This window comes from Alosa pseudoharengus, unplaced genomic scaffold (assembly GCF_046254945.1).
Source record: "Alosa pseudoharengus isolate Yale_2024_CS ecotype anadromous, Long Island Sound unplaced genomic scaffold, YU_APseudo_1.1 YU_APseudo_1.1_scf_8, whole genome shotgun sequence".
NCBI lineage: Eukaryota > Metazoa > Chordata > Actinopteri > Clupeiformes > Clupeidae > Alosa > Alosa pseudoharengus.
This window is the reverse complement of record NW_027468870.1, coordinates 4,023,634-4,036,133: the sequence shown is the minus strand read 5'-3', so window position 1 is coordinate 4,036,133 and position 12,500 is coordinate 4,023,634. Positions and strand designations below refer to the sequence as shown.

General features: G+C 50.2%; 1 protein-coding gene across 1 annotated transcript in view; it reads right to left on the bottom strand.

The window, feature by feature from the left end:
* Positions 1-12,500, bottom strand: part of nfrkb (nuclear factor related to kappaB binding protein) — a 24,481-nt gene that overhangs the window by 6,836 nt on the left and 5,145 nt on the right. Inside the window, exons 6-22 of the mRNA XM_076274278.1 lie at positions 11,777-11,957; positions 11,070-11,174; positions 10,698-10,771; positions 10,057-10,141; positions 8,661-8,841; positions 7,027-7,138; positions 6,508-6,634; positions 5,964-6,041; positions 5,455-5,534; positions 5,147-5,190; positions 3,997-4,057; positions 3,475-3,649; positions 2,870-2,976; positions 2,035-2,158; positions 1,561-1,640; positions 864-1,048; positions 14-296 (exon numbers count right to left, since the gene is read on the bottom strand). Of these exons, the coding sequence (XP_076130393.1) occupies positions 14-296; positions 864-1,048; positions 1,561-1,640; positions 2,035-2,158; positions 2,870-2,976; positions 3,475-3,649; positions 3,997-4,057; positions 5,147-5,190; positions 5,455-5,534; positions 5,964-6,041; positions 6,508-6,634; positions 7,027-7,138; positions 8,661-8,841; positions 10,057-10,141; positions 10,698-10,771; positions 11,070-11,174; positions 11,777-11,957 (2,082 nt within the window). The remainder of the gene's footprint in view (positions 1-13; positions 297-863; positions 1,049-1,560; positions 1,641-2,034; positions 2,159-2,869; positions 2,977-3,474; positions 3,650-3,996; positions 4,058-5,146; positions 5,191-5,454; positions 5,535-5,963; positions 6,042-6,507; positions 6,635-7,026; positions 7,139-8,660; positions 8,842-10,056; positions 10,142-10,697; positions 10,772-11,069; positions 11,175-11,776; positions 11,958-12,500) is intronic.

Here is a 12,500-nt window from a genome sequence, read left to right as displayed (position 1 = left end):
TGGCGGTGGGCACCTGTGTGATGCCCTTGCTGTGCGCCACGCTGACGGGCACCCTGATGTGCTGCGGAGCCGAGTGGACCAGCGTGTGCCCCTGCTGCTGCTGCTGCCCGGCGGAGGTCTGGAGCCCCGGCTGGGCCGTCACCACCCGCACCTGGGGCAGAGAGGCTGCGGCCGCGGGGTGGCTCACTACTCGAGCCCCAGGCTGCGGAGAGGCCTGCGAGGCCTGAGCTCCAGCAGGGCCGGCAGAGAGGAGGGTCCCCAGCTGGGGCATGGAGGGGGGGGACACCAGCAGGACACTACGGGGGGGGGGGGGGGGGGAGAAAGTACATCTTTAGTGTCAGCAGTCATTTTACTTTACTTTTCATAAAGATAATATATGGAGCAATATGGAGAATCCTGTGTAGCATCTATCAGTTCAGTTCAACAGCATCAACTGATAGTTAGCAACTCTGCTGAGAGAGCTACAGATAGCAACAGATAGTTAGCTACCATGCTGAGAGAGCTACAGATAGCAACTGATAGCTAGCCCTGCTGAGAGAGCTACTAGCAACAGATAGTTAGCTACCCTGCTGAGAGAGCTACTAGCAACAGATAGTTAGCTACCCTGCTAAGAGAGCTACAAATAGCAACAGGTAGTTAGCTACCCTGCTAAGAGAGCTACAAATAGCAACAGGTAGTTAGCTACCCTGCTAAGAGAGCTACAAATAGCAACAGGTAGTTAGCTACCCTGCTAAGAGAGCTACAAATAGCAACAGGTTGTTAGCTACCTGTTGAGAAAGCTATTGTGAAGGTTTATTGGTGATTTTTGGTGATGGTAGGTTTGGTGTGCTACGCAGTGTGGGTGGAGTGAAGGTGGAGCTCACCTGGGGCTGGTCTTGACGGTGTCCGGGATGCCAGCCTTGGTGGGGGTCGCGGTGGGCAGGGGGGACTTGGGCGTGCTGGAGGGGGTGGTGGGGGGAGGGGGCAGGGCACCCCCCTCGCCACTGCCACTCTGACCAGCCTCAGGCGTCCCCGGGGTCTTAGTGCCCGCCTCTTTACCCACACCCTTCTGCAGAACACAAACACACAAGCAGCAATCAGAAGCTTCAGCAAGAGTCATCAATATACTTCACAAACACACAAGCAGCAATCAGAAGCTTCAGCAAGAGTCATCAATATACTTCACAAACACACAAGCAGCAATCAGAAGCTTCAGCAAGAGTCATCAATATACTTCACTCATCTCGCTGTTCTCTTGGGTGCGAGCGTGTACACTCACAGGTAAAGTGGCTGATTTGGGTTTCTGCTGCAGAGCCTTCGTGTGTGTGTGAGTGTGTGTGTGTGTGTGCGTGTGCTCGTGTGCGTGCGGGTTTGTGTGTGTGTGTGTGTATGTGTGCGTGTGCTCGTGTGCGTGCGGGTGTGTGTGTGTGCGCATGCGTGTGTGTGTCTGTGTGTATGTGTGCGTGCGGGTGTGTGTGTGTGTGTGTGTATGTGTGCGTGTGCTCGTGTGCGTGTGTGCGCATGCGTGTGTGTGTCTGTGTGCATGTGTGCGTGTGCGCATGCGTGTGTGTGTACACTCACAGGTTTAGTGGCTGGTTTGGGTTTCTGCTGCAGAGCTTTCTTGGCTTTAGCTGCTGCTGCTTGGGCCTGGTGAATCCTCTCTGAAAATAAAAACAAAGCTGTTAGCACACACATGCGTGCAAGCACGCACTCATGCACACACACAGCTGTATACATGTCTGTGCTCACACTCACACACTCGCAGGTGCGCAGGTGCGCACACACACACACACACACACACACAGGTGTATATATGTCTGTGCTCGCACTCACACACTCGCAGGTGCGCGCGCACACACACACACACACACACACACACAGGTGTATATATGTCTGTGCTCGCACTCACACACTCGCAGGTGCGCGCACACACACACACGCACACCCACACACAGCTGTATGTCTCACACACTCACAGGTGCACAACACACACTCAGGCTGATTAGGGCTTTATACACACTGGAGTGTCGTGAAGCGGGCAGCAGTAAGACTCACCAAACTCCTCCTGACTGCGGTCCCTGTGCAGGTAGATCCACAGCTTCCTGCCAATGTCATACTTCACACACGGGTCCTTCTCGTAGTGGAGGCGGTCTAGAGCACCGCTCACCACAGTATTCACCTACACACACACACACACACACACACACACACACACACACACACACACTATAGAATTCAAAACTGAGATTTAAGGAACAGAAAACTGAAAATATACTTTAACTAGGCATGTCTACAATGGCAGTCGGGATCTCAAGACAATTGACTGAAGAGCACATTTTCATAGATATTAAGGAGTTAACTTTACGATTTTAGAAAATCTGCTTAGGTGCTGTTGCATGCGTCATGCAAGCGAACCGGTCATTGTTACCAAATGACGAGACAGACCAGCAGCAAGTGGCAGATCAAGAGACAGACTGAGGTAACTTGCACATCTGGAAGCTCTACCTTTATACCAAAACATACCGTAATAATGTTTGGCTACACAGATGATGTATCGGACAACTCAAAGAAATGAACAGCAGTCTGCAAGGTCTTTAGTGACATAGTGAAAATTAGTGACATAATCACCACCACATCCATTTTCAGTTAAGTACGACTAACACACACACACACACACACACACACACACACACACACACACACACACACACACACACACACACACACACACACACACACACACACACACACACACACACACACACACACACACACACAGATAGATGAGGCAGAGCTGAGTGACTTGACTGTTTACATGCTGACTGACATGCTGAAGGTATGTGTTGAGTTGTGTGTGTGTGTGTGTCTGCATATATGTGTGTGTAGAGACCTGTGCACTGGTGACATCGGGGGCGAGGAACTGGGAGTCCTTGAGCAGCTCACAGATCTCTGCACGCGTACCCTCCCCATTGGGCAACCTGGCTGCAGCGTCTCGCACTGAGGAGAGAACACACACACGCACACGCACACACACAGACCATTAGTCCTATTTGTTCCACTCCAAAACAAATCTCCATACTAATATCTAGTGTTTTTCACTATCAAATACCTTAAATATCTCATATATCCACATTTACTACCAAGCCAGCATTTACTTAATTTTATTTTATTACGCATTAAACACCAACACGATCATTTACTCTCTTATGAAGTGCAAGTTTTAGTTTTTCAAACACAGTAAGCTTGAGCCCATAGAGTTGAACTGACCCCACAGTAGAATTGAGCCCATAGAGTTGAACTGACCCCCCAGTAGTAATGAGCCCATAGTGTTGAACTGACCCCTCAGTAGAGTTGAACTGACCCCTCAGTAGAATTGAGCCCATAGAGTTGAACTGACCCCTCAGTAGAGTTGAACTGACCCCTCAGTAGAGTTGAACTGACCCCTCAGTAGAATTGAGCCCATAGAGTTGAACTGACCCCACAGACTCTACTCACCCAGGGACAGAATGGTGACGTAGGCGGGCCGGTCGGAGCGGAGGAGGGAGTGTTCGCGGGCCTTGTTCAGAGACGTCTCCTTGTCAAAGACGCCTTTAACGGGCCCCACCACCGACTCGAAGCCGTGCATGCGGTAGGTGAAGGCCTTATGGGGCTGATCATAGCGCTGCTGCTCCTGTAGCACAGTCAGAGGGAGCTTTAGTACATGCACACACACTACACACTTCACACTTCACACTCACTACACACACTACACACACACACTGTAGGAGACAGATAGACAGATATAAAGACAGCTATAGCAGGTCGACAGCTACAGCAGGTAGACAGCTGTAGGAGACAGAGAGACACACAGACAGCTACAGACACACAGACAGACACACAGAAAGCTGTGGGAGACAGACAGACACACCAACAGACACAGACAGCTACAGACACACAGACAGACACACAGACAGACACAGCAGGCAGCTGTGGGGGTGTGTGTGTGTGTAGTGTGTGTGGGGGTGGACATGGACAGACCTGCTCCTGGAAGATGTGTCTCTCCTCTCCAGTGCTGGGTCTCACCACGTAGTCCGTCCATCTGTTAGAGGAAGGAGGAGGGGGTCAGCATACAGGACATAACTCAATTATTAAGCTTTAATCTATTTTACATTATTATTATTACCATCGTAATTATTATTTTTATCATCATCACTGCAATTATTATATATGATTATATTCTGTAACAGACAATCCACCGACAAACACCCAAAACACAGTGGGAGACTATGGCGCAGTGGTTCTCAAACAGTAGTACACATACCACCAGTGGTGCAAGGACTCCCTCTAGTGACAGCCTCAGAACTTTACCACCAGCCGTTTTTGTCATAAAGACGAAATAATCACTTCAAATGTTATCAAAATATACAATAAAAACTAGGTTAAACAATTTTTTGTCTTTATATATATATATATATATATATATTTGTTATCCAATATCCGATTTTGAAGTATCCTGGTTTTGTGTTTGCGCATGTAAACATTTACATGTGGTTATGCTAGATGGAAACCAGGATACTGTTTCATGTATACTGTACACCTGATCTCGGTTTCTAATGCATGCCACTGCATTAGAAACCAGGATATGGTGTGCTTACAGAACATTATTGTTGGTAACTGGGATACTAGTATTAATCATGTATACAGGAATATTAATAACCAATAATTCTCTGTGTGTATGTAAACACCATATCCTGAATAGGATCAAAATCTGGGTAAGCCTAATAACCGGAATACTGAAATGCATGTGAATGTAGTCCATCATGTCTGAACGTGGCGTCTTCTCGGCAGGTCAGCCAGGTTTAGGTACCATGGACAGCGGCCTGCTCTGACTCATTCTGCTGCCCCTCTAGTGGTGCACTAAAGCAGTCACGGGTCAGGGGTCAGGGCCCATATGACTCTAGTTACCAACACAGACGCCCTGTGACCTCAAGAGTGCATCTATGAGTGATACTATAGGAGGAACTGGCTCAGCGCTAACTTCTACTACAGGTGGAGCATATCATAAAACTGGAACAAGAGTGCTAGCTGCTAACACAGCCAGAGCGCTAACTGCTAGCACAGGCAGAGCGCTAACTGCTAGCACAGGCTTCTCCTGAAGGGGGGGCTAGAGGTGATAGCTCTCTCTTACACTCTGGGGGCTGGTGGTGTCCCGTCTGCGGCCTCGTCTCCTTCCTGCAGCAAGGAAAATAAACAACATGAATGACCTCTGATGTGGCCGTAAATTAACAGGGAAAAACCTCAAAGCGAATCTCTCAGTAGTATTCAGTTCAAAACATTAAACACAAAACATTACTGACTACAAATGAGGAGTCAACTCTACTCCCAGATGGCTCTAATAATTTGCTACTGTGTTTATGGTATTTGGCACACGCCTTTGCTATTGACACTGGCTCCATGGGAAATGAACACGTGTCATGTGACAGACACTGGCTCTACCTTGCTGGTTATGTGGTCCTTGGACTCCAACCACAGCTGACATAGTGCACTCAAATCCTTCTCCCCATCCTGCACGGGAGCTACACACACACAAACACACACATTGTTATTGGTCAGTACTCTTACTATACATCAATAACTGCAGAGTCAGCAAAAGCTCTGACGGCTTCTACACACAGTTGCGTTCCATCAACGCATGCCAGTGGGTGTTCCCGACGGTAGCTATGCAAATGACTTGAAGTATAACCGTAATTTGATTGGTTGGTGCCATCTGTCGATTGGCCGGTGCTGTCTGTCGGTGCAGCAACAGTGGAACTTCTCAAAGCGAGCAACGGGAGAAACGTGACGCAACGGACCCACAATTCAGTTGGGCAACGGATGACGTGAGCCCATGTAAAGTGAATGGGATGCGCCTCCAGCACTGCAACGCACCTAGCTGTGTAGGAGCCGTGACAGAGACAGAGGTGATGGATGCAGAGGGTGGTAGCCATGACTCAGCGTTTTCTTACCTAGCCACTTCCACTGCTGCGAGTGCTCATGGAACTCCACAAACGGGGTGAAGCCGCTGGGTAAGCCAATCACACCAGCTGTGGAGGGAGGGACAACAGCCAATTAACCAATCAACTATCAATTTAAATACACTAATTAGAACAGAATGACCATGAAAATCACCCTCAGAAACAGTGTTACACAATGGGCAGACATAGAGACACACCCAGCTACTCTGTTTAAGTACTATTGCTATGGCAACAACTGTAAGTGAAGGGGGGGGGTCACTAATGCCAACAGAGAGTGGAGGGGGGTCACTAATGCCAACAGAGAGTGATGGGGGGGGGGGGGGGTAAACTAATGCCAACAGAGAGGGAGGTGGGGGGGGGTGGTTACTTATGCCAACAGAGGTGGGGGGGTAAACTAATGCCAACAGAGAGTGATGGGGGGGGGTAAACTAATGCCAACAGAGAGTGAGGTGGGGGGGTAAACTAATGCCAACAGGGAGTGAGTGGGGGAGAGGGGTCACTAACGCCAACAGAGGGGATTTTCATTCTAACTCACGCTTGCTCTCTCCAGCCAGGAAGTGTAGTGCCGGCTGTACCAACTCAGACCAGCAGGGGGCGAGAGAGAACCAGGGGTTGAGTGTACTGGCTGCAGATGTCTGCCACTGCTGAATACGTTCCTCCAGCTGGAACACACACACGCATGCGCGCGCACACACGTGCACACACACACACACACGCACACACACGCACACACACGCACACACACGCGCACACACACACACACACGCGCATACACGCGCACACACACGCACACACACACACACACAAACATATTATGAACTTGAACATAAACTGTACATTTAAAGGTAGCAGTGGTAGTGGCATCAGTGACAGTGTACAGAAAGCAAGTTACAATGACATCTGTAGTATAAGCATCGGTAAACATTACATTAACATTAAAATGAACAATTTAAAGAAGTCACATAGCCAAAATAATAATAATAATAATAATAATAATAACAAATAAAAGTACAAGTACTAGTAATGAACTAAATAAGAAAACGGTGATAATGACCAGGGCAGATGTGGCCAGGCTCTCCTGTCTGAGGAGGTTCTCCAGCAGGTGGAAGAAGCTCACAGCGATCTCCTCCACTGCAGCCGGACTGCTCTGACACTCCTCCATGGGCCTGAGAGAGAAAGACAAACAACACACAGAGCACAACATCAGACAAGGAGAGGAGGAGAGAGGGGGGAGGAGAGGGGGAGGAGAAAGAGGGGAGGGAAGAGAAGAAGAGGAGTGAGGAGGCTGGACTGCTCTGAGACTCCTCCATGGGCCTGAGAGAGAGCCAGACAACACAGAGCACAACATCAGACGAGGAGAGAAGGAGAGAGAGGAGAGAGGAGGAGGGGGGGGGGGAAGAGGCAGAAAACACACAGAGTATAACATCAGACGAGGAGGAGAGGAGAGGGGAAAGGAGAGGGGAGAGGAGAGAGAGGAGGAGAGGAGAGAAGAGAGAGAGGAGGAGAGGAGAGAAGAGGAGGAGAGGAGAGGAGGAGAGGAGAGAGAGGAGGACAGGGAAGAGAAGAGAAGAAAGAAGAGGAGAGGGGAGGAGAGTAAAGAAGGGGATGAAAGGAAAGGTGGAGAGAGGAGGAGAGGTAGGGGCAATGATGGAGCCTGGGAATATTAGTGTATAGTGATCTTCTCTGCTGCTGTTGAATAAACTCCCACAAGACATATGGTATGACCCTTCAGGATCCACAAGACATATGGTATGACCCTTCAGGATCCACAAGACATATGGTATGACCCTTCAGGATCCACAAGACATATGGTATGACCCTTCAGGATCCACAAGACATATGGTATGACCCTTCAGGTTCCACAAGACATATGGTATGACCCTTCAGGTTCCACAAGACATATGGTATGACCCTTCAGGTTCTACAAGACATATGGTATGACCCTTCAGGTTCCACAAGACATATGGTATGACCCTTCAGGTTCTACAAGACATATGGTATGACCCTTCAGGTTCTACAAGACATATGGTATGACCCTTCAGGTTCCACAAGACATATGGTATGACCCTTCAGGTTCAGGTTCCACAAGACATATGGTATGACCCTTCAGGTTCTACAAGACATATGGTATGACCCTTCAGGTTCAGGTTCCACAAGACATATGGTATGACCCTTCAGGTTCTACAAGACATATGGTATGACCCTTCAGGTTCCACAAGACATATGGTATGACCCTTCAGCTACAAGACATATGGTATGACCCTTCAGCTACAAGACATATGGTATGACCCTTCAGCTACAAGACATATGGTATGAGCCTTCAGCTACAAGACATATGGTATGACCCTTCAGCTACAAGACATATGGTATGACCCTTCAGGTTCTACAACAACATTCGAGATCCTCAGGGGAGACAGAGCCAGTGGCCAGCGCTGCTGGACAGACAGAGGGAAAGGAAGGGGCCTCACTCCTCCTTATTAGGGAGACAGAGGCCTCACTCCTCCTTGTTAGGGAGACAGAGGGAAAGGAAGGGGCCTCACTCCTCCTTATTAGGGAGACAGAGGGCTCACTCCTCCTTATTAGGGAGACAGAGGGAAAGGAAGGGGCCTCACTCCTCCATATTAGGGAGAAAGGAAGGGGCCTCACTCCTCCTTGTTAGGGAGAAAGAGGGAAAGGAAGGGGCCTCACTCCTCCTTGACGCTGGGCAGGGGTGCGGCAGGGGTGTCGCTGAGGCCGGCCGTGGCGCTGGTGTTCGTGGGCATGAGCAGCTCTGCCGGGTCCTCGGCCTCCATCTTGATGGTGGGCCGCATCTTCCTCCTCTTCCTCTCCTCACGCGCACGCTTCTTAGGCAGCGACAGGTCCAACAGCGCTGATGGGAAGGACATCACACACACACACAAGAGAATTACACACACAGTCATAATTACACATGCGCACACGCGCACACACACACACACACACACACACACACGAGAATTACACAGACACAGTCACACACACACACACACACACACACGAGAATTACACAGACACAGTCACACACACACACACACACACACACACACATGAGAATAACACAGACAGTCATAAACACACACACACACACACACACACACGAGAAATACACAGACAGTCAGAATCACACACACACACGAGAAAAAACACCTAATTTCATACACACATACTTTACACAGCAGTACCAATATAAAATCTGTATAAACATTTGAATGTTTACTATTTGAGTTGCATTAGATTCAAGGGCCCTAAATCGGAGACAGACCCTATTATTACATCAGAGGGCTGAGACATCTCCTGTGAGTGGTGTTTGCAAATGGGGCGCCATCTGCTGGTCCATTAGTGCAGTGACACACTGGGCCTCTTGGCAGACTCAACACGCAACGCGTTTTTCAACCAACAGAGAACTAGTTCTTGAAGCAGTTCTGTTCTGAATTCTTTGAACCTTGATAGTATCTGGTGAACCAGCCCATATCTGCACCAGTTTTAAACATAACAGAGGATGCGCCAAAGGGTGTTGCGTGCACAACTGACCTTTTTGTAAAAACCTTTTTGGTACCAGCTCCAAACTAATTTTTCAGGTTCCGAACCGATTTATTTTTGGTCGAAATGGTCTGATCAGCTCAACATCAGCGTGAACCAGAATGGAGCCAGTTATCTGTGGCTGGAGAAGGCCTAATAACAGAGAGGACCTGAGAGAGGACCTGGGAACTCTGCTGGGAACTCTGCTGGGAACTCTGCTGGCCTGTACTGAACACAGAGACTCACCCATGGAACCTGTACTGAACACAGAGACTCACCCATGGAGCCTGTACTGAACACAGAGACTCACCCATGGAGCCTGTACTGAACACAGAGACTCACCCATGGAGCCTGTACTGAACACAGAGACTGAACACAGAGACTCACCCATGGAGCCTGTACTGAACACAGAGACTCACCCATGGAGCATGTACTGAACACAGAGACTCACCCATGGAGCCTGTACTGAACACAGAGACTCACCCATGGAGCCTGTACTGAACACAGAGACTCACCCATGGAGCCTGTACTGAACACAGAGACTCACCCATGGCGGAACCCTTCCTGCCGATGTTGACGCGAGACATGATGTCGCCGAGGTGCAGCTCCCGCGTCACAAGGTCGGGGTGGTCCTGCAACAGCATCACAGCATGGACAAGAGCTTACTGTACACACTCACACTGGCCACGCAGAAACAGCATTCTCTCATGCGCACTCTCTCTCATGTGTGTGTGCGAGTAGACAGGGATTGGTACTAACTGGTTGGTGTGTGTGTGTGTGTGTGTGTGTGTGTGTGTGTGTGTGTGTGTGTGTGTAGACAGGGCTTGGTACTAACTGGTTGGTTGGTGTGTGTGTGTGTGTGTGTGTGTGTGTGAGTAGACAGGGCTTGGTACTAACTGGTTGGTGTGTGTGTGTGTGTGTGTGTGTGTGTGTGTGTGTATGTGTATGTGTGTGTGTGTGTGTGTGTGTGTGTGTGTGTAGACAGGGCTTGGTACTAACTGGTTGGTGTGTGTGGTTGGTGTTGGTGTGTGTGTGTGTGTGTGTGTGTGTGTGTGTGTGTAGACAGGGCTTGGTACTAACTGGTTGGTGTGTGTGTGTGTGTGTGTGTGTGTGTGTAGACAGGGCTTGGTACTAACTGGTTGGTGTGTGTGTGTGTGTGTGTGTGTGTAGACAGGGCTTGGTACTAACTGGTTGGTGTTTTCTCTTCTCTCTGTGTCTCCTCAGCAGAGCTCTCAGATCCTTCTCCCCCAACTCCACCTTATCTGCAGAGTAAATAACAACAACACATCAACAACAACACAAACACACATCAACAACAACACAAACACATCAACAACAACACAAACACATTAACAATAACATAAACACACATCAATCACAACACAAACACATCAACAATAACATAAACACACATCAATCACAACACAAACACATCAACAATAACATAAACACACATCAATCACAACACAAACACATCAACAATAAGGTTGAGGTTGAGGGGGGGATGGGGGGGATGTTGAGGGGAGTTTGGGGGGGGGATGGGGGGGGGGCATCTCTCACCTCTGGTCTTCATGTCCTGTGTGGAGAGGCTGGGCAGGACCTTCAGGGGGACTGAAAGTGTTGGAGAGGAGGGGGACGGGGGGCTCCGTAGCCAGGGGCCCACTTCTGCACACACGCACACACACACACGCGCACACACACGCACACACACACACGCACGCACACACACACACGCACACACACACACGCACACACACACACGCACACACACACACACACACACGTTGTTATATTAACACCTTTTCTGCCAATACACTCCGCAATTTATCCACCCAACCCCTCAGCATGCTGCCCCTTCTCCACCCAACTCAACCCCTCAGCATGCTGCCCCTTCTCCACCCAACTCAACCCCTCAGCATGCTGCCCCTTCTCCACCCAACTCAACCCCCAGGCATGCTGCCCCTTCTCCACCCAACTCAACCCCCAGGCATGCTGCCCCTTCTCCACCCAACTCAACCCCTCAGCATGCTGCCCCTTCTCCACCCAACTCAACCCCTCAGCATGCTGCCCCTTCTCCACCCAACCCCTCAGCATATTGTCCCTTCTCATAGGGGGGGCATACTGTACGTATGGTTGTTTTGCTCAGAGTGGGGCAGTCGGCAGAAGAAGAACAAACTATTTAAGGGCCTTTAATGGTGCTGTACTGTATGAAGTAATCAAACTCAAGTGGACTCTGTGTTTCGGTCCGAAGTCCTTGTCACACTCACCGTCATCGTCGTCGGACGAGGGGTTGCTGTCCCCAGCACCACACTCGCTCCGCACCTCCCTCAGGATGCGCTCCACGCGCCGCCTCACCCTCCGCTCACGCGCCTCGCCCGCGTCTGGGCCAGCACCACGCCGACGCAGGGCCAACTCAGGACCGCCACGAGCAGCCAGCTCCAGCAGCTCCTACAGCAGGAGAGGAGAGGAGAGGAGAGAGAGGAGAGGAGAGGAGAGGAGAGGAGAGGAGAGGAGAGGAGAGGAGAGGAGGGGAGGGGAGAGGAGAAGAAAGGAGAGGAGAGGAGAGAGAGAGGAGAGGAGTGGAGGGGAGAGAGAGAGAGGGAGGGAGAGGAGAGGAGAGGAGAGGAGAGGAGAGGAGAGGAGAGGAGGAGAGGAGAGGAGAGAGAGAGGGAGAGAGAGAGGGGAGAGGAGAGGAGAGGAGAGAGAGGAGGAGAGGAGGAGAGGAGGAGGAGAGGAGAGGAGAGGAGAGGAGAGAAGAGGAGAGGAGGAGAGGAGAGGAGAGGAGAGAAGAGGAGAGGAGGAGAGGAGAGGAGAGGGAGAGAGAGGGAGAGAGAGGGAGAGAAGGAGAGAGAGGGAGAGAGAGAGGAGAGGAGAGGAGAGGAGAGGAGGAGAGAGAGGGGAGAGAAGAGGAGAGAGGAGAAAGAGGGAGAGAGAGAGGGGAGAGGAGAGGAGAGGAGAGAGAAAAGGGAGAGAGTTTACAGAGGGGTAAGT